Source organism: Ammospiza nelsoni, chromosome Z, assembly GCF_027579445.1.
Source record: "Ammospiza nelsoni isolate bAmmNel1 chromosome Z, bAmmNel1.pri, whole genome shotgun sequence".
Classification (NCBI taxonomy): Eukaryota; Metazoa; Chordata; class Aves; order Passeriformes; family Passerellidae; genus Ammospiza; species Ammospiza nelsoni.
The window spans coordinates 67577792-67604086 of NC_080669.1; the positions used below are offsets into that span (position 1 = coordinate 67577792).

At 35.2% G+C, this 26295-nt stretch overlaps 1 protein-coding gene across 5 annotated transcripts in view; it reads right to left on the bottom strand.

Moving 5' to 3' along the window:
• Positions 1–506: 506 nt before the first annotated feature.
• Positions 507–26295, bottom strand: part of MEF2C (myocyte enhancer factor 2C) — a 120812-nt gene continuing 95023 nt past the window's right edge. For 3 of the 5 annotated variants that reach the window (XM_059492552.1, XM_059492549.1, XM_059492548.1), the window contains 5 exons: positions 15383–15555; positions 14162–14185; positions 13121–13250; positions 12061–12196; positions 507–5227 (listed from right to left, as the gene is read on the bottom strand). In XM_059492552.1, the coding sequence (XP_059348535.1) occupies positions 4906–5227; positions 12061–12196; positions 13121–13250; positions 14162–14185; positions 15383–15555 (785 nt within the window). In that variant the 3' untranslated portion in view covers positions 507–4905. The remainder of the gene's footprint in view (positions 5228–12060; positions 12197–13120; positions 13251–14161; positions 14186–15382; positions 15556–26295) is intronic. The other 2 variants (XM_059492551.1, XM_059492550.1) reach the window with 2 other exon arrangements.

Here is a 26295-nt window from a genome sequence, read left to right on the forward strand (position 1 = left end):
AAACAAATATTCTGAGAAAAAAAGGATAGAAAAGTGAATAGATTCATTCTGACACAGTCCTTGTGCAGTTTTGTTAGAGAGTATTGACAGAGTGTAGATCAAATGATATATGATTTTGACACAGAACATGCATTTTTGGAGGGTTTTTGCATGATTGTCCCCACAGGTAAAATTCACAGGACATGTTGATATGGGAGTTTAGATTCCCTGTCAGTTTAAGCACCTGAATGCCAGGCATTATTTCACCTAGTTCCTCTGCTAGGGACAGATTCAGACAGCCTCACTCCAAATGACACTGACTCTAGAGCAGCAATGGTGTTTCCCTGACTTGATGGGGTGATATGTGCCAGAAAATATTGCTTAGCAAAGCAAGCACAAATATTCAGTAAGGGATCTTGAGACAGCTGCTGGTAGTTAAAGCTCTGATTCTTTCATGTGTTACATTGTGAAACAGTGAAAAGTGAACACTATTTAAATTAATAAAAAAATGCACAACGGACACCATATCACTAAGAAAGCCAGTAACTTTACTGATTTGTCTGCAAAATACAAATTATACCTTATTTCCAGCAGGAGAATCTTTTGAAATTTTCCCATTTTTGTTCACTACAGACAGCTGAATTAAGTCCCTTGAGATACACAGATGTAGTTTAACTTAGTTATAACATCTTGTCATCTAGTGGCGACAAAGTCCAGCTTATGCCGCTGTGAGCCTCTACTTTAAAATTCGTTGCAAATGCTTGTATGCTCCCATTTACAAGCTATTTTGTTATCACCATTATTTTATGGAAGCAAATCCCCATGAAAGAGAAGAAAAAAAGAAAAAAAAGATACAACAAACCATCTGAAGCAATCCAAGTGTAATGCCTGTGGTAACCCAGGTCTGATATTAAATACATAAAAGACTTTAGTACTGCATTTTTAATTTTTAATTTTTTAAAAAATTACTTTCTTAAATGACCTTTTTTTTAATCAAATAGAGGTATGGATCAGTCTGAGGTATGAGAAGGGAAGGTAGAAATGCAACATGTGACTATGAAAATAATCAAATGGATACTTTTGATGCAGAAAGTCTGTGGCTCAAAGCTTGGATTGCTCCACATCTTTGGTTAAAATATATTAACAAAAGCCTTTTATTACATCTACAGTCTGAAGCGTTCTAACAGACACCAGTGTTCCATCAGTCCTTCAAGAGACCTGTAGTGGCAGGAAATGAATGCCATATAACTGATGACATCACAGCAGATGGCACAAACAGGAACAGATGAAGTATGCCATGTTTAGGCAACAGCCTTTATTGAGGTTTCAAGTGGCTTTTAAAAAAATTACAAAGCATTTACCTTCAAGGTGAAGGAAGAAGGAAAACAAACAGCTGTTAGACTACAGATAAAAGTGGGCATATAGGATTGCAAATACAATACAAAAGGACTGATGTCCTTGAAAACAGCCTATGAGTTCTATTCTTATACTAACTTTACCTGAAAAAGATCTGCGGACAACAGCTAATTTTTACACTAGTCATTAAAAATTGCTAAATTCCTCTTCTGGGAAAAATATAAGCCATTTTGTTATAAAACACAATTTCTGAGAGACACTGAAATGAACAAAGCTTTACTGTGAATGGCTCAATGCATACAATATATATGTTGTGCAGATAAAGTATATAATATAATTGTCACCAGCAATTAAACACTAACTGACAACATCTTTTAATAGAGATTAGCTTAGCTATAACAATACTTGCAGGTGCCTAGAATGCCACTTCAGGTGTTTGAACTTACAATTAAGAATGTTGCCTAAAACATCATATAGCATGGGTTAAGGTAAAGTAAATGTTAATACTCTTTCAGGGCTCTGCCCCAAGCTCCTTAAATACAAAGGAATCACACAATAAACCCAAATTACCTTTTGCAAACACAATAAATGGTAAGATACAGATAAAGGAACAAGAAAGGTAGACAGTTATAGTTTACAGAAAGTGACTTCACAATCAAAGTTGTGCTTCTTATCATTAGATCAGTTTGCAAATATGCATTATCCCCCACAATTTTGCCAGTATAAGTTAGTTGCCTTCTGCAGCAGGAACAAGAGGGCTGACTGGCATTTATTTTCATGTGATTCAGTTCTACTTGTGTTTATACAAAAAAATCACTGTCAGAGTTAATATAAATTGCCCAGGCAATACTTTTCATGCTACTTTCTGCTTAGTTACTTGCAGTAATATTATACACTGCATCTTCATTAAATGGTATCTTTCATTTTTTCATGTGTTGCTGAGGCAAATCGCAAGGTAAACTATTAATATGGCTATTCTTAATATATCAATAGACCAAATCCCCTTCCCCACTGAGAAATTTCTACTACTATACCAATGAAATTGTATTTTTTCTTGAAATGACAAGGTATATTTGTGATACATTTGCATATTTTTGACACACTAACGTTTAAAATTCTCAAAAGAGAATATGAGTAAAGGTTAATCTGAGGGTGAAGAAAGTGGTTTTTGTGTTTTAAAATTAATTATGGGCCCCATTTTACCTTTTTTTTTGTTTTGTTTTGAGTTTTTAAATTTATTTTTTGGTTTTTTTAAAACATGCGTATCTTTGTTTACCCTGCAGTTTGCTACATGAGGTAAAATGGATGCATTAGTAGCACAGCATTCTGCTTAAAGAGTTTCCAGATTATGTACTAGCCCCTGCACGGCTGAAAGTGCCTGTAAGGCAGGCTTCTGTAAAGTCATGGTAACTGAAGAGCCTATGTCCTAATGCACACTGTAGTTTGATCGTCATTCTCTACTACGGAGAGGTACACTCCATCATTGAGCAGTGCACAGCAACTGCATGTATAGGTGGAAAAAGAGTGTGTATTTCACTTCAAAGTACTTTGTGTTGACATTTTTCTGTTGCAGCTGTATTTTTCATCATAATGTCAATGTATGTCATTGAGACCTAGAATGACCCTTGAAAAAAGGAGAAATATTTCTCTTTTACTATGGCACTAACATTTTGCTTAAACACTTTTCCCCTCCAACAGAACGGTTAAACTGAAACACTTGAATATACCATTTTTTCTAATAGACAAGAGGGACAAAGAGGGACTTAAAGAAAATGACACATTCCCTCTGGTCAAGCTATCTTAGTCAAAGGAACAATATGAAGCTGGAGAAAATGTGGATGCTGTGTGCTGAAGCAAGTCCTGCTCTGGTGAAAGAAAACACACAGGGAGTGTTGCTCAACAACATGTCCACTGTGAGATGATGTGACTGCAGAGGTCCATGAGAACCAAGGACCAGTTGGCTTATATTGCCTGTGTAAAATCAACTGACTTTGAATCACACTTTAACTGATAATCTCTTGAAGAGTTTTATGTCTGTGAGAGAGGGGAGGAATCTATACAACAGGCACTTTAGTGCTGATCCCTCCGTTTTCCTCCCCCTGCTGCTTCAGCACATATTTACCTGCACTCACGTAGCTTACAGCCGTTAGAGCTGCACATCCAATTCAGATGGGCAGAATACCAACTTCATTAATGAGAAAGGGACAAGTTACGCCACTTTGTCATTTAACCCATGGAAAGCTACAAGATACGCAGTACGTTACATAATAGAAGGGCCCTTAACTTGTTACAATGCACAAAAACAGCATGAAAGAACTAATCAGTATATACAATGGATGGCAGTTCACCCAACTGATTGTAAAATGCTGTATTAAAATGATTTAAGTTGTTACACTATGGATAAAGTCTAATTGTTTACAGATCAGTCTTTCAGCAGCTGACTTTGATCTGTAGAATGTATACCCACTAAAAGAAAACGGAAAGAAAATAGTTAAATGTGCAACTGCACAAATATAATTCCCCACTATCAAGAGAACAAAATCTATTACCATAATTATTATATATATTAGAAAGCTATACACAAGCATGTTAATTTCACAGATTTTTTAAAAAGATTCTTAATATTTTATATAATTAGAAATACACATTTCAAAACCAAAACTTCTGCAAAGAGAAAACAGTTATCTTAATTAGCAAAGCATGGAGTTCCTCAAGGCTTAGGGTAGTGCTTTCTATACAGAAAGTCCTTTTTGTTTGTTTCTTCAGGACTGCTTAAAAGATTAGCAAAGCTATCAAGGAAAAAAGAACAAATTTTGGCTTAAGGGAACTACAAAAGCCACAAATGCTTTGCAAACTCTGTCTTTTTAATATGAAAATAAGCAAAATGTAATGTACATATTTTTATACTTTTATTTAATAAATGATGCAGACCCAGAATTTTTGAAATTAAATATGTCAGCCCTCGAACTCAACATTTCTATAAGTATGGTCCTCTTGAAATGGTTTGATCCTTTTAAACTGAGTGCCATACTCTAACAAAATGCCTGCATGTTTGTGAGCATTTTCAGTATGTTAGGTGACTCAGTCTCTTTCTAGCATCAATTCACGGCCACCCAACTGCTGGATCTGTCAAAACATCTGTACATTTTCTATATGTTGCATAACAGCTGCTTTCTCTCTCAGTAAAGATCTGCCATTTCTGGCAAATGTTTTCATTTTGTCTATTTACATGTAAATAACGTTGAACCTGCAACATGACACTATCTATTGTAACATACATTTTGCAAGGGAGCACAACAGTGAAAAGAAGTTAGCCTTAAAATCTATTTTGTACAAGTGTTCTGTTGTACAACTCAAGTGCTAAGCTTATCTCAGCATTTCTGTTTATCCTTATACTGCATCACTGAGGCAAGTTAAAAGTACTTTTACAAAACAGAGTACCTGACTTTTTTTCCACACACGGCACATATAATGCATATTGACCCTTCCCGCCCCCCCCCCCCCCCCATTAAGGTATAGCACACACACACTGCAAGAAAAAAAAATCCCAACTAATAGATCATAATGTTATCATGTTGCCCATCCTTCAGAGAGCCGCATGCGCTTGACAGAGGGGCTTTCCCTTTCGTCCGGCGAAGGTCTGGTGAGTCCAATGGGGGAGTGGAATTCATTCCGGTGATCTTCTCGGTCACTTCCATCGTAGGAACTGCTACAGCTGCTCAAACTGTCAACAGGAGATCTCCCCGCCTCATGGCGCGTGTGCTGTTGGTATCTCGATGGTGTGGTGGTACGATCTCTAGGAGGAGAAACAGGTTCTGACTTGATGTTGAGGCTTTGAGTAGAAGGCAGGGAGAGATTTGTACTCTGAGATAAATGAGTGCTAGTGCAAGCTCTGTAGGAGGAAAGGAAACTCAGTTACAGATGGAGGAGGCATGGAGCCCCCAGATATGCACAAACACTCACATGAAACACCACTGTAAAGGCTCGCACAGGATCAGCACATGCAGAGATCATGGGGGACTGTTGTCTGAGCAGAATTCATGAATTCCAGGAGATGACAGCACCACAACAGATGTGGTCAGCTTTAGGGGGACAAGCCCTCAGTTTGGAGAGAGGTCTTGCTCTCAATCTCCCATCTCTCCTTTTTTTAAGATCAAGTGTCATCAAAATTTAGGAAGGTGAGCCTTTGCATTGTTGGAACCACCTTCAGGTTTCTGTATAACAAATGTGTGTGTGTACGCATGGGCTGAGATGGAAAGCATGGGCTTTCTGCTGGGTTTAATCCAATTAATTTGAATGCACGCAACTATTTTTATTGTGGTTTGTTTTGACATGTGACTTCAGATACAAAACAGAAACAAAAAAAAATCTGGTCTGGTAATTTTTATGCTTTTCAGAATAAAGTTGAAATTAGTAGTCCTAACATTGACATCAACAAAATAGCATAGGCAGGCAAGGATTTAGATATGATTTTAGGGTTTAAATCCATAAATCCATGATTCAATCCAGAATGCATTTGGATAAACTACAAAAGCGAACCTGAGGAATAGTAGAAGATGACACAGGACTACACCGTTTGCCCAGAGGAAAGCCAAGCTTGAAGGATGCTACTAGCAGACAGACTGCTATTCTGAAACTTATTCAAAGGTAAGCTGTGTAAGTATTCTAAGTTTTTCTCTTTTTTTTTTCTTCCTTTTTTGTGCATTTTTTTGGCAGGTAGTGGCAGAGAAAAGATGACACAGGCAGGGAGAAGAGTGAATACTGAGAACACACTTTATGGGAGAAATGAGATTACTTTCATCTGCACAATATTTTGTACAGAAGCACCACCTCCTGGCAAAACCTGACTTTTCATTATTAAAACAGAATTTCCAACATGCAGTTCCCATTATGTTCCACTTCGGGGACCATTTGCTAGGCTGAAGTTAGTGTCTTATCCAAGAAACAGAATTTCAAGGTTTCTATTAATGAGTATTTATTTATACAGGGTAGGAAGGCAGTAAGGATAACACTTGACTTCACAAGATTTTAAACCTAAAGGGATATGCAGGCATTTTTAATGCAAAAAAGTGTAACATTGGGATTTGGAAGGAATTTCTAAGAATATAAAAGACACAGGTAAGTTTAGTGTAGACTTTTAACATTACTGAAATACTCTCCCTAGGGTGTCATCGGCTGAGAGCTGAATAATATTTAAACAACATTTACTACTACTTTGATGATTTTTTTTTTCTTCTGACAGATTTAAAATAAAACTGTATGGCTTCAATATTTAATAATATACTCTGATTTTAGCAGGAATTGCTGCAGTGTTTAAAAATGAATGGATCTTGTTAGAAAACAAAAAGCATGTTCTACCTCCAATATTTTCATCAATCCTTCCTTCCTGACAAATTTGTCAAATCTGCAATGAGCCCTTTCCTAAGTTACAGAGTTCATAAGTAATAGCCTTCACAATAAAAAAATGTAAGCCTTTCCTTTTTTCAAAGAGGATATTTTCCTTGCATTGCTTCTATAAATATTAAATTAACACATATAAGAAACTGTAAATATAAGACTTTGCCAGTCCAACATAGTGAAATATTCCAATATTCCAGTCCTCCTGAAAATGTGTTAAAAACAGTCGAAAGAGAATCAAATATACATTTCTGTCCTTTTTTTTTTTTTTGCTTTTCATTTCCAGTAACTTTATTTTTGTGTTGCTTAGGCGGTTCTAGGACTTCACCTGAGTAAACAGTTTGTCAGTTTAGTATGATAAGATTACATATGATTTTACATGCCAAGCTTATACCTAAACTTGAAAGTTCGATAATAAATGATGGTGGAGCCTAGAGAATTGATTTTAGAAGTGTTTGATTTGAGCAAATGACATCCACTTTGCAAAGCTTGGGATAATTACAAAAGATAAAAATAGACAAAAATAACCATATTCAGTCAAATTTGTTCACATGGAACATACTGGCATTCTATTGTGTGGCAGCATCCGAAGGAACAAATCTACAGGGATAAACTGAATTTCCATAATACAGAGCCGGTACTGCTGTACTGGAATGTTGCCTTTTTAATAATGCTTCAAAAGTGAGTATGAGAATGCATCTCTACAGACTTTTCTACAGATTCCTTGCGATTCAGCAGCGGTATTACATAATAACCTAGCATAAAAATTAATGGCAGTTTTATAAATCCTTCAGGTTTATTTGAATTTTGAACCATCTTTTTTTGTGTTTTTTGGTACATTTATAAAAGGATAAGAAATAATTTTGTTAGGTCAAGACTGAATTTCTGAATTTGAAAACAATATTAAAACAATATAAATATATCGTTGCACTTATTTTGATACATCTCTTTTTCTTTATAAATATAGCCTTTTGCTGCTGAAAGTATTTCTGAAATTTAATATATTTTTATTTGATTATAATTTGCAATTCTTCATTAACATTTTCTGAAACATTTTTATGAGCAGCTTATCTGCTTGGGAAATGTACTGTTACATACCTGTGAATAGTGAAATAATAGGTATTTAGGTGCAATCTTTATATTCTAAACAAAGGATTGACTACTATTTAGAATGGAAGGTGCACAGTAAGAAATGAGAATTCTGTCTGCTGCAAAATGATTTAATTTTGTGTATATGTGCGTGTAGAAACAGCTGTTTTCACTTGAATGTATCAATGTATATTTTACACTGTTGCTTCATAAAATTATCTGAATTGGTCCCAAGCATGTCCTATTGTAATAATTTCAAACCTTCACTAAATTCCCTGGTAAACAAACAGGTTTGGGATATAGAAACCCTACTGAGAAACTAAAGAAAATTATTCAAAGGTTTGTGTACAATTACATGCACTGAATAAGTGTTGGGCAGTCCACTTATGCAGACATTATCACCTTTTTCCACATATTGGATGAAAACATTTCATTTTATGGAGACAGTGAAGAAAATTAGTATCTTAACTTGGCACACCAGTCCCTCCTGAGGCCAGTGTAGTTAAAATTTGGTTTTTATTCAGATTATGATGGCCACATGGAGAAATGCTCCTTCCTATCTGGTTTCCACACAGAACATCTACACAGCTCTGCTGTATGAGAAGTGGGGGAGCAAGACATTGCCATGAGCTAGGGATGATGACACCTCTGTGTGCAGCTCCTTCTGTCTGATTCTCCAAATGGTATTGAAGCTCAGCATGCACAGGTAGAAGTGCAGGTCTGAGTAAGTGATGAGTGAGGACATGAATACTGACCATGTAGATTTTTGTAGAGGGAGAAAGTGGTCTATTGAAGGAAGGGACCCTCATGCACCTTTTCTTTTACACCCACTTTCCTAAATCAGCTTACTGCCTCACTTTATAGAATTTCCCCCAATAAAATCATGTAAAGAACCATTGAAAATTCATGGTTATGTGCTAATTTTCATCTAGGAGAAGATATTTTTGACTTAGTAACAATTCAACTTCTTCCCTCTGCTCTATTTTTTTTTTTTAGGTAAAAGCTAAGAGGGATTAAGGTCTTTTTTTATACTTTTCTGATCACTGTAAAAGCAGAATACGAATTTCTGTGTCAACACATTTTGTATAGTTCTCACATGATAAGTTACACTTTTTAAACAGGATTTAAAAAAATAGCAGGAAGCTGAGTTATTAAAACATCTTGTAATAGTGGCGTAAGAAAAATAGGCTCAATCTGAAATACAGAAGGTTTTAATTCAAAACAAGGAAACTGGCAGAACTGATACAAATTCATTAAACATGATGTACCTGTTTCCAAATTTTTCAGGAAAAATAGTTTAATGGAGAATATGTATAGCTATAGTTGTCATCTAATAAAAAATAATTGTAGCTAAGTAATAATCTTTCTATATAAGGGTCACAGAACAAGTCAGCATTATCCATGAATTGGGACAACTTTTTATTCATATAGGTAGAAGTTTGTAGAAACTTCTCTTATATAAATAATTATCTATACTGAAGCACCTTCAGATTAAATGTTGTTTCTCTCCCTGCATTCATATTTTAGGAAAGTAAAAACTTCACCTGTGGATGTTACTTTTAGATGAAAAGATTGTCTCTTAGGCTAGGAAATGTGGATGCAAGAGAACATATTCCACACTATGGATTTGTGCATAAAGTATTTTGATAATTTATTATGATGTTTGGAAAGGACTTTAGTTTTGGTTATCAGCAGTTAACTTCTAGTAGTCTTTTTAGTACATGTTCAATAAGGAGAAAGGGACTTCGATGTACTGTTCAGGCCAAATCACAAAGCTTTGGAAGGACTGATTTTCAGCAGAATTTTTGTATGGATTTTTTCCAGATGTAGATGCATTAAAAGACCATGAAAATACTATTCTTTTTTTTAACTAAAAAGTTAAAAAGTTTGGTTTCTTTCAATGTCTCGATCATATCTAAACAGCTTCTACATGTCTAAACAGGCTCTACATTGTTGTGCTGTTCACCAGGCTTGGCAGAAGGCCAAAAGCTGCACAGACAGGGAAAGTGAACTACTCCCACGTCCTCATGTATTTGCCCTTGAGTCCATCAGCACTAGTGCGGCTCCTAATTGCACAGTCAACTTCAAGAACTAAGGGCTTGGTTGCAGAGATCTCCGATTACCTTCAAGATGGTTCTGACAGTGCTACTCAAATTGCTGAGGACTTATCTGGAGCAAGATAATGCATCTAATCCTGTCTTAATTCTACTATTAATCACATTCTTGTCATTACATCTTGCCAAGCAGAGCTGACTTTCATCTTTAGACTTTGTTGAAAAACAAAACCTGAAGGAGACCTGGAGTGTGTCTTCCATTACACTGTTTTCTCACAGGTCTTTATAGCCTACTGTTGGCAACAAGCATCTCACTGCCAAACCTTTTCAGTATATGATCACACTAAGCACTGAGATTTATGTTGTCGAAACATTTCTGGATGTGTTTTCTCAAGTATGTGAAGATGTCTGTAATTTTGTTTAATTTTAAAAATCTTTTTGCAAATTCTAAATCATGTTGATATACACTGGATATGTTCTACAGAATTTCAAGTTTTTCAAGTAATTCAAAAGTTAGAACAGATGCTCTTTCCTGTAGAACTCAGTGAATATAATTTTCTGCAGTGATAGAAGACTTCTCAAGAACCATCTCTGAAGCAGCTTTCATAGCTGAATTCACTTACAAATCACTGAAAGAGTAATAAGAGTAGCAACTCAGAATGTATTCCACAGCCACAGACATTACACTTTGATATTGATATGAATCAGAAACAGATCACAATGCGTGACAAATCTGAAAAGGCATGTAGTTTAGGAGTTAATTTATACCTTTATTTTTGCTAACCAAATAGCATTATTACATTCCTTGGTATAGTACCAATTATTTTTACAGTGATACCTAACGTGAGCTTTCAATTTATTTGAGAATTCATTATTTTAGTTGTACAGGAAGTCTGAATGCTGACCCAGAAGTAGTGCAAACTCATAAAGGAAAGTATAAGAGATAGATATTAAGACTTTTTTTCTAGCACAAGTATTTCAGTTGTATGTTTTTATGACATTTGCATCTATATATACTTATTTATACAGAAATGAGGTTTAAAAAATTTGTTCCTTTGAAACATTTGTATAGCTCTCCTTAAAACCCCAAATTATCAACATGGTAAAAACATGAAAATAAGTTACAAAAAATGTTCGGATAAAGTAGAAGGAGAATTTTGAAGTTTAAGGTGCATTTAGAGTATTAAATTGTTCCGCACTATGGCAACAATTTCTTTCAAAGAAAGAAAGTGTATATGTGGAAGACCTCTTTCACAAAAAAGGTTTTCCTTTCAAATATATATGGATTCATTTTTTTCCTCATGAATACACTCCTGCTGTTTTCAGCTTTTATTTTTATAAATAAATTTATTTTTATAAACCTTTTAAAATTCCAACATGTCTACGCTATTGTGCCACACCAGTGCATGCCTATGGTCTTACTCAATAGAAATTGTAGATATCAAAATATTTGAAAATCATACACCTGTTCACTTAAATGAGCCCAAGAGGTTACTTGTTCAGGTGATTTCCCTGTGTGAATTTTCACACTTCTAAAGATCCTGAGGTGATTGAGCACTATGTTTCTCTGAAACTTGAATAAATATTGTAAAATTAGCCACTAGAGGGCAGGAATACATGTACTCCTCAGCACAGGCACATCACAGTGAGTTGTGTAGGCTTACATTTCTTTGGCTTAATCATGCTATTTTCTCATAAAAATAATCTCCAAATAAATGAAACTTGAATTTCAGAGCTGAGCAGAAGGGAGTACGTGATTATTATATAATGTTTAGGCTTAATCTCAGGTCAATTAATTATGTAATCTTACTTCATTAAAATATCTAAAAAATTTTCTTACTGTAAATGTTTGTGCAACAGTAACTGGAAATTAAAAGCATAAATAAAAAGTATAGCATCAGTACAATATAGGTGTTTGATTTTAATAGTAAAATAAAATCTATTTAAATAAATAAAAATTAAAACATAAACATTACACTACTGAGAACATGCCACAAAAACAAAATATTTCATTGCAACTCCCTAGCAAACTTTCCATGAATTACATTGTTCCAGTTTTGCAAAATCTAGTTTTTATACACAGTAGATGTGTTCTGGTATGTTACCTTGACATATTTCACATTTGGAATTACTGGGGAGACTGAAGTCACTGTAGGACAGTAAAATAAAGAAAGCACTGGCTTACCCCAATTGACTGAGGGCAGATGGTGGCATGTTATGTAGGTGTTGCTGTTGCCAGCCAGTCACAGAACCGAGATGAAGAGCACTGGCTGTATTAAAACCAGTGAGAGATGATATATCTGCACTACTCAGAGAATATTCTAGATTTGAAAACAGAAAGACAATAATTAAGAGAGAATTAAAGAGGAAGCAATTAAACAACAACTAGCCTAGTAATTTTCTTGTCACTTTGTAAGCCATTTAATTTTAATTACACCAATCACATTAAGTTGCAGGAGAAAAAGTAAATCTTCCTCTTCCCTCAACTCATTAACTTGGGAGCAAATAACGCACTAATAATTATTCTGTAATCTAGCAGCGTTTTACTGGGTCTGGCAGATCTAAAGCATTCTTAACCTGTAAATTCACCATAACTACAAAAGGACTGTCAGAAAGACTTGAAAAATACAACATTTTGGTTACAGTCTTCCTTGCAGAAGTCTGCAGGCAGTCTGCTTCTGAACAATATGTGTGTTCTAAACATGTGCTGGATCTATATCACTGTGTGCACTCTGAACAGCAGCAATACACAACAGGAACTGCAAAGACGCCTTGAGGCTTGACTTCTGCACCCTCCCATGTAGGAAGCTGTGAGAGCCAACAGAGTTACTGAACTCTGGTTGGAGATAGTGAAGCTGCTTATTTCCACTACCTCATGGCTTTAGCATGATGCACTCAACTGCATGAAATTATATCCAAGGAAGACTAAACTGTTAACTACTTTAAGGTTGTTGGGGGTTTTTTTTTGTGTTTTTTTGTGGGGGGCCTTTCTTTTAAATTTTAATTAAAGCCAATGAAATAAAGCTACCAAATCAGTTTTACTTCAAGCAAATCAGCTAACTTTGAAACAGATACATCTGAAGTTAGTGACAGGTAGAGAATAAGCAAATGTAGCGTAAAGGCATAACAGTTATGAATTTTTCAGTTTCTCCCAAAATATATTAGCTAATTCATTAATACTGAGATAGACACTTATCAGCACTTTACTCCCTTCCCCATCCTTTGCATCTTTCACCAATACTCACCAGTGCCATATGTTGTTGAGATGGCTGATGGGTATCCTCCCATCCCTTGCCCTGGTAGAGTAGGAGTTGCTACGGAAACCACTGGTGTAGCCAATGACTGAGCAGACTGGGAGTTATTTATCCTTTGATTCTTTTAAAGTAAGTAAAATAAACATATTATTGACCAGTTTAAAGTCAGTTGAGTGTATTTGCTTTTTGGAAATGTTTTGTGCATGAGAAATACAGGCTATTACAAATTCCTAGAAATTAATCATTTAACATGTAGCTTTGATGAACTCTGCCAACCCTATAATTTACAAGCTTTCAAGAGACCAGTTGTCACCATAGTAACCCATTACATCAGTATCTCCTAGGTAACTGAACTAGTAAGACTGCTTTTGTTGTGGGTAGAAGAACAGATCATGTGTAAAACTAATGAAATACATGAGCTTGATTCCCATTGTTTTCCTTTTTGCTCATATAGAAAAAAAAAAAACCTACCACAAAAAACAATGAAACCTAAAAAGCAATGGAAAACCCCCAAACCCAGTTCTGCTGGGTTTTGAAAGTGAGGTGCACCCCCAGAGTGCTGAACTCCAATCTCTTACCAGGGGATGGAGCTGTGACTACGTTATTGTGCAGTAAAAAAACTCTTCAAGGCTGTTAGATTGTACGCAGTTACACACTTATCTTTAACTCCAGGGCACTAGGTGTTGCACTGTAAGAATTAAACTAGAGAACTCTAATTATGTGAATGGCAGGAAAAAAGGGCTAGAGAGCCACCAAAAAAGGTGGCTGTCATAAGGCTATGCCATCTTGAACAACATAAGTTTACATGCTCTACATGCATCACCAAAAAAACAGCTTAATTCTAGCATGCTTAGTTTGAGTATGTGCAACAAGTGCATCTGGTCTTCTATCGCTATATTTAAAAAATTGCCATGACCTTTTTGTTCACAACATAGTTATTTTCGATTTTATTTCAACCAAAACTTTACCTACATAATAAGAATAACTGGTTTTATTTTCTTTGTTATTAAGATGAACATCATTACCACTTACCAGAAGCAGATCAACATCCTCAGACTGATTGCATAGGAAAGGAGTGTTAAAAATTAGTAAATATAAATATTTACCAGGAGGCAGGTTTTAGCTTAGAAAATATTTTCATATCATAGGGGCAGCAAATAAACACCTTCTGAGGGTATCCTGGAAAAAATACACCTCATAGATCTCTTTTTTCTCCTCCTTCTAATGGACTGTTTGACTCAATTGTACGAACAACCTATCCAGTTTTCAGCACAAGACTTTCTTCAAGAATTCATTTGTCTCCACAGTCCCATTGTTTGCAGATTGTCATGCTGTACCTAACCCCTCACAGAGTCCCTTGGAAAATATAATTTTTTAGGGGCTTGGAATAAATAATTTGATGCAGACAGCTTGTCACTGCCATGATCATCTGTATTGCCCTGTAGGACTATTTGTCACTTTATGACTTAGGAGATAGCATCACATTTATGGACAGTTTTAGTTTGATGATTAATTTATTTTGCATCAAGCTGAAGAAGCAAACTTGGAAGTTGTTTTAATAATGTTTTTTATAAAACAGAAAAGTGCATCGCTTAAATGACTACATTTTAAAATTAAGTTCACTTTTAATGTTAAATCACTCAAAACAGCTTTACTTGGAAACACTGACAAACTTTTGAAAAGTAAGTGCAAGACACGAACACAATACGTTCCCAATTCAGCCTTCTAGCATAGTATATTGCCTAAATTTTACTAGTCCTGGCAGGAGAAACAGAAATTTTAAATTCCTTTTTCTCTTCCTCTGTCTATTTACTACCTCTTATCATTACAAAATTTGGATCTCACAGCGATAGAGCTCAAATTAATTTATTACTGTTAATACGCCATCTGCTAAGAGTCTGTGTGGCTAAATATTTAAGAAAAATGTTATAGTTAGAGATGCTCAGGGTTTAATTTAGCCTTTATAACAGCCTCAGGAAAGTACTGGGAGAGAGACTGCAGAAGGTGAGGCTGTGCACAGTTAGGACACAGTTCCTATTTTGCAACTCAACAGACAAAAAGTAGGAAGTAAATAAGACTTCAAAAAAACAACCAAAAACAATCAAAGAGGCTCAGCCTACCTCCTCAGCTTGGTGTCAAGCCCTAGTTAGAAAAACCAAACAATCAAGAATTTAGTTTCCTGAGCCAGCCTTGACATTACTAGATAACTCTTATCTGAAGTAGATAAAAAGAAGAGCTTTGAAAATGCATTACCACTGATGGCATGTTACTCTTGCTGCCTGGTGGAATAAGCACACGGAGGTCTGGTTTACGGTTGCTCATTCCCAAATTCATTGGAGGTGGAGATTTTGCTTGCATATTCTTGTTCAAGTTGCCAGGTGAGACCAGCAGACCTGGTGAGTTGCGGGGGTTTCCATATCCATTTCCTGTTAAGATAAAAACAAGAGGGAAAAAAAAGAGAGAGACAAGTCTAATGAAGTAGACTGTATCTTTTAAGCCCTTCTAAAACTGTGAAATCAAAAACTCAGGGTAGATATCTGTGTCATGAATCTTAATAGGAAAATACAACATGTGCTATATTTGGAACAACTGGTCCAACGGCAGCTGACAATCTCTGTGATGTCCGAAATTAACTTGATTATACAATTTTGTTTACAGCACTGTGGTATATAGCACAATATACTGTGCCCTTGTAGCAGCCAACGTCTGACAAGAGTCAGGAAAGTCAGATAATTTAAGGGCATAAAAACTGTCAAAGCTATTTCATATTTTCTTGACATCTATAGAAGATTGTGCCTTTTGTGATTCAGCCCTTTGCAGGTCATGATTTTTTTTTTTGCTTTTAAACAAAGGATGCGTATAGCAAGGCTATAACTTCCACAGAAGGATTCATAAGCTCTATTGGCTCTTATTCACTACACTTCTTGGACTTAGTTCTGTAAACACTAAAATCAATGGAAGCAACATCATAAGATTATTGGAAACCACCACCATATCTTTCATCATGTTCTCTCTTATGCAGGGCCCAGGAACAATTCTGACAAGCAAATGTTTCCTTTATCTTTTTTAGAAAAGGATATTCTCTCAACTCATTGCATTGCCAACTATAGGTCCATAAAGTTAATGACCTGTTAATTCCACGATTTCATTCACTGATTTCACCTCTTACCCACATAAAATCTAGGGAAAAGGTGACTTTTTAGGGTAGCCTTGAAATTCTGTCTACACAATCTCAGGAGAAGTACAGAAACTGCACAGACATAGAGAGGGAATAGCATGAAAATTAGTATGGAAAGAGAAAACTTTTACCTCAGGTAAATACCAAAGAAACAAATGCTATGGAAGACTTTCTTTTCTGAGCACAGCTTTTGTTCATGAGCTGCAACACACAGCCTAGAATTTGTGTGAGAAGATAAACTAGTCAGTCAGTGAGGCAGAGCCCTCTGGGTCAGAAACACTGGAACTCCAAATTTCCTTTGTTTTCCCAAAGTCAGTGAAGACCACAGTATCTCACCCTATCCTCCCCAGTGTGAAATGGTGTTTACAGCTCTAAAGAACAAAAATAGATTATGGAACTAAATTTGATAATGTCTATAAGGTGGGCATAAAAATGACAGTACATATCAGCAATTTGCTCCTCTGTTTGGGATAATGATGTGTGTCTGAGCTTGACTAAGATTTTCAAGATTTTCAAGATTTTTAATCCTCAAGCACATCAGCCACTTGTATTTACCAAATTAAAAAAATCAATGGAAATAAAATTTGTGAAAGCCTATTAAATATAAAAACACCACTTCAAGTTTTGGAAGACCATGAACTGTGAACACTAGTATTATGGCAAAAGAAAATTATCAAAAACTGCTTGAATTCTGTATTTGTCAGGTACCTTCAGTAGCTAGTCTGATGTGGTTTGTTTTTTCTCATAATTTCTATTATCATGATCTCTAAGCCTCTGCAATATTTTGAAAATTTAAGAGCACTCAGATCACTACTAATATTCTGTATTAAAATGACTTTGGAGATTTTGGACTAAAATATTTTTCATAGTTAATCTTGTTGTTTATTTCTTTAATAGTATCATCCAGTAAGGAAACAAAATGAGTTCTGAAATGTATTTTAGACTTTCCAAGCAAATTCAGCTGAGTGCTTTCAAAGGCTTTTCATTTTGTACCAGTAGATTTTTTTTCTCAAAACGAACAATTGTCCTCAACATAAATGTGCTATCTATTATGCTCTCATTAATGCTATGTGTTGTTACACGTGGTGAAATTAGAATATTTTGTGTATATTTTGAATATACAACAATATTTTCTACCAGAAACGACACTGCATTTTAAAGAAGTTAATCTTTTACAAACTGAATACTGAAAATTGAGACAACAGAAGAAACTGAAGCAGTTGTAGGGTTTCTCTGGTGTCAGGAGGTATTTTACCAGCAGGATGTAAAACTGTAAGTGAAATCTGTCATATGACAAGGATTTGCTCAGAAAGTGGCAATGGAACTGTTTGAAGCAGCACTGAGGTTTCTTCAATTCTACAATATAGGACCTATAATATATAGCAAAATGGATTCCACTGTACTCTACATATTTCTAGTTGTGATTTTTAGAGAATAAATCTCCTTACAAGAAAGAACTCCCATTTTCTACATAAGATTTACTTAATATTATATACTATTAAGAAAGTGCTTAGGGGAAAGCTTATCTATAAAGCTTTATTCTTCAGAAACATTCATCTGACCTTTACTGATGTGAAATAGTTTGAACAGTAATTACATTTATATTTTAAAAACATCAAATTCTTTTAAAGAGCTACTGCAATAATTTCTTTACCAGCAGATTTCTGCTATTCATGGCATATTATACCTTTTAGCATTTTGAAGCCATATAATAACAGTTTCTCTTTCCAGTCACCAAAAACTTATGCTTTTGGTTTAGTGAGGATTCAGGAATGTAAGACTGTGGATCTTAAACCAATAATACAGAAACCCATCATTTGGAAATCAGTGAAGAATGCATGCATGTGATAAAAAGATAAGAAGAGTTTGCATGTAAACCAGTCATTTAAACAGTACCCGGTTAATTCAAGAGGGCTGTGGCCTGCTCTAAGGCAGCTCTCCCACCTTCAGATAAATCCACCAAAGAGAATGGCCTCATTTACATTCAGAGCCAAAAAAAAAGCGTAAGACTTCTAATGTACAAATTAAATCTTCTTTCATTGCTATACTTTAAAATTGCACTCTGCCTGGGCAATTATCAATTTAGATGTGACCATAGGCAGAATATCTCATTCTGCTATCCACCTGAAAGCACATAAATTATATGTCATATATGAATGGATTTCCTGATTATAGATCATAAGAAAATGAAAACCAGGATGGATTTTAAAGCAAGTTGGCTTTACATTTTTATTTGATTAAAAGCCTTTTTTTTAATGGAATAGAACATTTTAAACATTACAAATGCATTCTATAAGGCATAATGAAAACAGTGAAAATAGAAACAGTGGATGCACAAATTTTAAAGGGCGTATGTCAGAATTTGTACATCTATGGCATTTTTCAATTGACAAATTTTCAGAAAAAAATATTTTTCCTTGTATTGTTTGTTACACTGACTTGTAAGAGTAAAAATATTTTATGCAGAAAAGAGCTTATTTCTAGACAAGCTAGTGGAGCAGCACATGCCATGAAATTCAGTGCCAGACTTTGTATTTGGACTATTGGTAGAATGTAAAGACAAATGCTTTTTGAGCACAGAACACTCCTCTTGGACATACTCTCATATTTTGCATTTAGGCACAAGTGCCATTGACTGTAGAATGAATTCCGTCCAAGTACAAACTGCATGATTAACCTCTTTAATTTCACTTTTCAAAAAACTCAGAAAAATTATTTTTGTGCACTGATAGATACTCAATCAAGAATAATTATTAAGAAAATCCATTTAATAATGAAAAAAACTACATTTTTAACTGAGCTACAAATTCCTGTAATACTGTCTTAAGCATTTTAATTTTAAATTTTAAAATTTTAAGGATACCAGAAGGGCACAAGCTTAATCAGGACAGAATAGAGAGCAAAGCTTACTTCTCTCCTTTCATCCCCTATTAGTAACACTAATACATTTAAAGTTGATGGTCATTGATGTTTACAGGGGTTGCAAAGTGGCTGCAATTCTTAATATTCTCAGAGTTAGGACAATAAATCTATACTGAGCAATTAAGCCAGGAAACTTTCCACATGTTAAGGCAACACAAATGACAAAAGAGTAACTCTTTTCCTTATCTCTCAACATTCTTGAACATAGTTTTAATAATTCTAAGTCTTGAAGTCTTGAAAAATTTGAAAATTTTAGGACTTTCTTGAACATATGAAACTGTCATGTTCCTACTTGTTCCTTTTTTTCCCCCCTTTTTTTGTGATTTCAAAGATATAGAGATATACTGAATGAAAAATCCTCTATGGTAGTCTGTGAAGAACTAAATTGGAAGAAAGAACAAGATACACAAATTGTATGTCCTTTATTTGATCTCTCATTTGTTTATTCTAGTGTTTTTCACTGATATTGGCTGAGAATTTACAAGATCCTTAGGAACCTGAGATTAATTTTAACGCAAAATGAACTTTCAAATTCTTGAAGGATTTTTAATAAATACTAATGCTCATTTCAAGTTTCCAATAAGTGTATGATTTTACTTGCGAAAACTTTCTTATTTCTTCCAAGATGCATATATACATTTGATTTCATGGAGGATTCCTACTTCCTATTTAGTTATACTAAATGCATATGTCACATATATGACATTTTGACTGATCACCAAGCATCTCAAAAATAATTTTAAATACAGAATTATATATATAAACATGAGAGCAAAGTATTCTGCAAATTATCTCTACTTCAAAATATATGCATATGTATGAAAGAATCAATAAAAATTTTGCCAAATTTGTATCTAGTTTTTCACTGTTTTCTCAGCTTATTTTCCTATTTTCTGAAGGAGTGGTAATTGTTCTTAATAGTAATTAAAAGGTAATGAAAAATTTCCTTTTCTCTCTTACTTTATTTTTTTTTTCCATAAACACTGAAACGGGATATGGTTTATTACCCAAAATAAAAAGATACCAACAACAAAGAACTAATGCTAGGAAGTTGTACTGTTGCTCACCTAAAAATAATTTTAAAAAGAAAATTCTTACTCATATACATACATGCTCGTCACATTTCACAGCAGACAACTGTTACTAACTGCAAATGGGAGAAGAAAACCAATCTGCTGCTACTCTCATCCAGAAAAAAAGGAAACCTTCACTTTTAAATAGCTGCCCATTCCCACTACATTCAACTAATGGACCTTCTCAACTGAATTGTGGGGAGTCAACTCATACAGATGTGGTATTAAAAAACCAAATAACTTCATGTGGAAGAATTCTCAAACTGTGAAACTATTAGCTACTTTTTTGGGAGGGCTGAAACAGGATGACAGTTCAGAGAACACACAGACTTTTGGAGGAATGGGAGGAGAATAAGAAGAAAACTATCTCAATGACTCTTTGTTACTTTTAAAACTAACCACTTAGAAATAATATAAATATATGGTAGAGTTTTCTACATGAACAGAGGTCTGAGCCATCTCTCTTTAACTCACCCATTCTTGCCATGCAGGTTCTATAACTGTCAGTGGGAACTTGCTCTTTAAGTTAAAAAAGATGAAAAAGGCTCTGATGGCACTGCAGTTGTCCTGCGTGTAGGAAAGACCATGAGAACAAAAAACTGTCCTGTGCATCACACCTCATGCAAACACTTCACTGCTGAGTCAAGTGCATGGCAAGCTAACATTGTGGATATGTTTTATTGCTATAATAAGAGCTGTACTTAAATGTTTCTAAAATAGTACTTCCAGTAAGTATTCTCCCACTTTAGGAGTTCACACCTTAAAAAAAAAAAAAAAAGTAAAGCTGGCACCTGACTTTTTGAATTAGCCTGTGGCTACCCACACAAGCAACTCTGAGAAACCCTTAAAAACAATTTTTAATTGCAATTAGTCCTCCCAAGTGGCAGGCAGATATTTCATCACATGGACTCCCTCCTTGCAATCCTTGGAAAGAGGGGTGTTTGTCATTAACAATGAGGGTCTGTGGTAAGTTATACACTTAGAGAAGGGGGAATGTGCTTTCTTCTTCAAGGATGATCATCCTTATTCCTCCTTTCCTTTCCTTTCCTTTCCTTTCCTTTCCTTTCCTTTCCTTTCCTTTCCTTTCCTTTCCTTTCCTTTCCTTTCCTTTCCTTTCCTTTCCTTTCCTTTCCTTTCCTTTCCTTTCCTTTCCTTTCCTTTCCTTTCCTTTCCTTTCCTTTCCTTTCCTTTCCTTTCCTTTCCTTTCCTTTCCTTTCCTTTCCTTTCCTTTCCTTTCCTTTCCTTTCCTTTCCTTTCCTTTCCTTTCCTTTCCTTTCCTTTCCTTTCCTTTCCTTTCCTTTCCTTTCCTTTCCTTTCCTTTCCTTTCCTTTCCTTTCCTTTCCTTTCCTTTCCTTTCCTTTCCTTTCCTTTCCTTTCCTTTCCTTTCCTTTCCTTTCCTTTCCTTTCCTTGTCTTCTCCTTCTCCTTCTCCTTCTCCTTCTCCTTCTCCTTCTCCTTCTCCTTCTCCTTCTCCTTCTCCTTCTCCTTCTCCTTCTCCTTCTCCTTCTCCTTCTCCTTCTCCTTCTCCTTCTCCTTCTCCTTCTCCTTCTCCTTCTCCTTCTCCTTCTCCTTCTCCTTCTCCTTCTCCTTCTCCTTCTCCTCCTTCTCCTTCTCCTTCTCCTTCTCCTCAGCGAAGAAACAGAGCAATACATGATACAAGTTAAGGTCCTGTTTGTGATTTTTCAGTCTTGCACTACAATTATTATTGCCAGGATGCTTATAATCTAATGTCCAATCATAGAATCTTATTATCTGCTTTCATAATTATTTAATGGCATCTCATATCAGGAATCTCAGATGACAAAACTTTCATGCAGAAACACTGTGTTTCTGATATCTTTACTTATGATTGTATTGATTAATTTATTTCCCTTTCCACTATTTTGTTCTAACACCTTTATCAATAGTTATGCTCTTTTCAGAACCTTTATATTCCACATTATCTTGTTTTGATTGAAGCTTCAGCTAATCAAAACAGTGACTAAGTTGAACCTATTGAGAAAAATCACTTATTTATACAGTGGTCTTCAGTTTTGTGATTATAAATATTACATGTCTGTAGTTTAAACACATGGGCACTGTTCTATGAGCAACAGGAATATATTCTTTCTGTCACAGTTTTGTAAGGTCCAAACCCCAGTGATCAGAGATCATGGCTCTTACCATGTGTCTTACCATGGTAAAACAAGTGTCCTGCCCCTAGCACCGGTTTTGTATGCACTGCCATGAGGACATAGCACAGTGCAATGTCCCTGACCTTGCATAGTGCTTCCTCCTCACTCTCACTTGACATTTGCAAATGTTAAGTCCATGTTCTGCACTAGGAATGCACTAGTCTTCCACACTAAAGTGTAGTCTAATAGGAGACGTCAGTGCCTCTCCTATTAGTGATGAGGTGGTTGTCTGAAACTTAGCTTGCATTACAGCTTTTCCAAAATATTTTGCTTAGATCTCCAACTTACTGGCATAGCCCTGATCTCCTAGCATGTGAACAGCTCATATGTGGCCTTCCCCTGAGATCTGAGATAACCATCTACCCTAAATATGTTTTCAGGACTTAACCATGGTCTTATAAGTTCAGTAGTTGAAATTCTAGTCCTCTTTAGTCCCTCTAGTCCATTCTAGTCCTGTTTATGCAAAAAACAAGAAGCTGTTTTTTCTTTTTAGTATGTGTTGTTTCAACATTGTGAAAATTGAGAAAAAGAAAGCAACACCAAAATGTGACTTATGTCAAAGAGAAAACTATATTGCTGAAAAAATATATTACTTTCTGAAGATATATAGAAGAAAAATACATTCCTGGGAAGAAGAGAGAACTTACCTCTTCTGACTGCCAGAAAGAGACTTTTGAGAAATCATGACACAGAATCACACAATGGCTTGGGTTAGAAAAAATGTTTAAATACTCAGATCCAAACCCACTGCTAAGGGCAGGGACACATTTTGCTAGAAGTTACTCAAAACTCCATCCAGGGTGGCCTTGAGCATGTCCAGAAATGGGGCACTCACAGCCTCTCTGGCCAGCCTGTGCCAGAGCCTTACAATCCTCAGTCAAAAATTCCTAGTGAATACCTAATCTAAATCCGCCCTATTTCAGTTTGAAGCCATGACCCTTTTGTCAATCATCTGCTTTTGACAAATTATTTGCTGATGACAAATTATTTCCTTTCTGGGCTGTTTGAAATCAATTATCATTTGAGGAAACTGATTTACAGTGAAAAATATTTCAAGACAAGTATAATTCCAATTATAAACAGGATGCCTTATTTGACAAGTTACCTAACCCATCCCTGTCTCCTTTAGCTATTACTGTGAGATTGCTCCAACTGTTAGTACAGGAAAAATGAAATTGTAAGAGGTTTGGAAGACAAAGGGAATCATTGGATTCAATATCTTAATTGGTGGATCACAAGTTAAAGGGCAGGGGTCATGTTAACTTAATATTGACAGGAACTTCTGTGTGGGGCTGCAGTCACAACTTCAGGAGGTAAAAAGCATTTATTGTTTTCTTTGTCATAGCAAAGTCCTTGCTCCAGTTCAGATCCAAGAGGCATCAGCTTTCAGGACTCAGGACAGGCATGAAATACAGACATTTTCTAATTTACAATGCCTTCTTCTATTTTATGAATTTCAACAAGAATATGTACTGCAGTGTGCAACAGAAGTTGTGTCTTAGTGAGTAACAATGCAGACAGAAAAAACAGTGAAAACCCTGTCACATTTTAAAAAAGCATAAAATTCCCCTAGACTTCATTTGGAAAGGGATTTTATCTAAAGAACACAAATTAGTCTTGAGGAACTTTTGGAGCGTCTTGTAATAAAGAAGTCAACTATGCCTGTCTTTAAGATCTCATTTACAAAGAACAAGTTTGTATGACTCATTTAACTGTTCATTACATGTGAACTTAGGGCTCTTTCCTTTTCAAACATTTCAAGCTGTCTTTTTATAAAAACAAATATTGAGACATTGTTATTAGAGACAGAGACTAACTAAATGTATTACTAATTCAACACTTACACATCAGGTAGAAGCCTAATAAAGGCCAAATTTTTACAGATTTTCATTGAAGTCTACTGAGAGTGGGCTTGCATTGATCTCCTCTTTGGTAAGCTAACTCAGCTAACATGAGTTAGCTGAAGACAGACAACCTTTGTATATGACACCCACTGCAAGATTTTAGGAATTTTTTTATACGAAGAGCAACATCTAGCCTTTCAGGCTTATTCTCAAAGTTTCAGTGATAATGACTTTCGTGTATTATTTGTTACTTGGATTTAGAGCTGGAAAGGCATGTGTTGACTGCCTACATAGATATGAAATTCAGTAGATAGACTATTTATTTCATACTATATATTAGACCTTGTCAAACAAGTTTTAGTGTTCTGCTAGCTTTGACAAAATCTCCTACCTGTAGGTACTTCCCTACTTCCCTTAAAACAATGAAGGAAAAAAAGTATCTATCTATCTATCTATCTATCTATCTATCTATCTATCTATCTATCTATCTATCTATCTATCTATCTCTCCATCCATCCATCCATCCATCCATCCATCCATCCATCCATCCATCCATCCATCCATCCATCCGACCATGTATTCATGTCTAGGTATATAGATATATATTCTTATGTGGAAAAAACCTTGGAAGAGGAACACTTAAAGGTGTAACACAAGTAGAAGGAAAACCAGAGCAATCACATTTTTAGTTTCTTATCCCATTCCATGGTTTTAAGTCAACCTGCCAATTTTTGAATTCTAATTGTTTGGATTTGGCTCTATTGCATCACAAAGTTTGTTATGAATGACTGTGTGTCCTTTCTTTTGTGCTATGAGATTCCTTGGACAGGAACTGTTTTTTACTTCTGTACCACATTTTTGCATAGTCTTTGGGCCAGAAGTCTTTGGATTATTGCACTCATCAAGTAATAAGGGACAGACAACAATTTATCACGCTTTCTGTGGCAAAGCCAGTTACTGTCTTACTAATAGGTTGCCCATAAACTGTGGTTTGAGAAATATTTATCCAAGCTCATTTATTTACATATTTCACACTTGAAGTCTAGGAATCACCTTCTCTTGACTATACCAAGCATGATTTCAGGGTAGAGTGAAGAATATTTATGTAACATTTCAATTTCTTTAAAAAAATGAAATTTGTTTGTTTACTTATATTTATAGTTCCAAAAGTCTTTAATGCAGCTAGATATCTTTGAAATCATTGCTTATTTTTGGTACTGCTGATCAGCTGAATTGGGCAGAGTGCACATCTTTTTACTAAACCACTCTTTGAGGATATACCCTCCAGATTGCCTCTACCCTGAGGAGATATAACTTAAAAATTTCTACTATTACACATATTCCCATGTGGCTTGAAATACTAGCAGAATATATAATATATTCACCCACAGTCAGTATACCACCTAGGAAAGGAAAAGGAGAATGAAAGCACTAGAAAATTATGATACTGGCTGGCACTTCAGGACCTCAGCCTTCAGAAGATGAGAAGGCAATTGTTGACCTGTGGCTAATTTCCAGAAGAAAATTACTTGCTGCAAATTCATAGATAAATATAGGATTTGGTTATTAAAAAACATGGGATAAAATTTTCAAAATGAAATGCTGATCTATTCAGTTTCTAGCACTTTTTAATAACAGATTTAAAGGTAGTTTGAAGATGTTAGATTGAAAGACAGCAAGTACTCTGACAGCATTTGTAGAACCCCAAAAACTTTTGAATAACTTTCTCCTTTAGTTTAATATTAATGTCACGTTGGGGGCAGTGCAGAAATTGAACAGAGAAACAAACATTACAGATATACAGAAATAAACAGCTGAAGTAGGTATATATTTTATTATACCTGTAATGGATTTAAAAATTGAGATGGGAATTTTCCTTTGATTTTATTATTTACAGTTGTTTTAAGTCTATAGAAATGCCGTTGATTTAAATTGGCTCATTCCATTAAAAGGAAAACTTTTTTACGAAATACAAA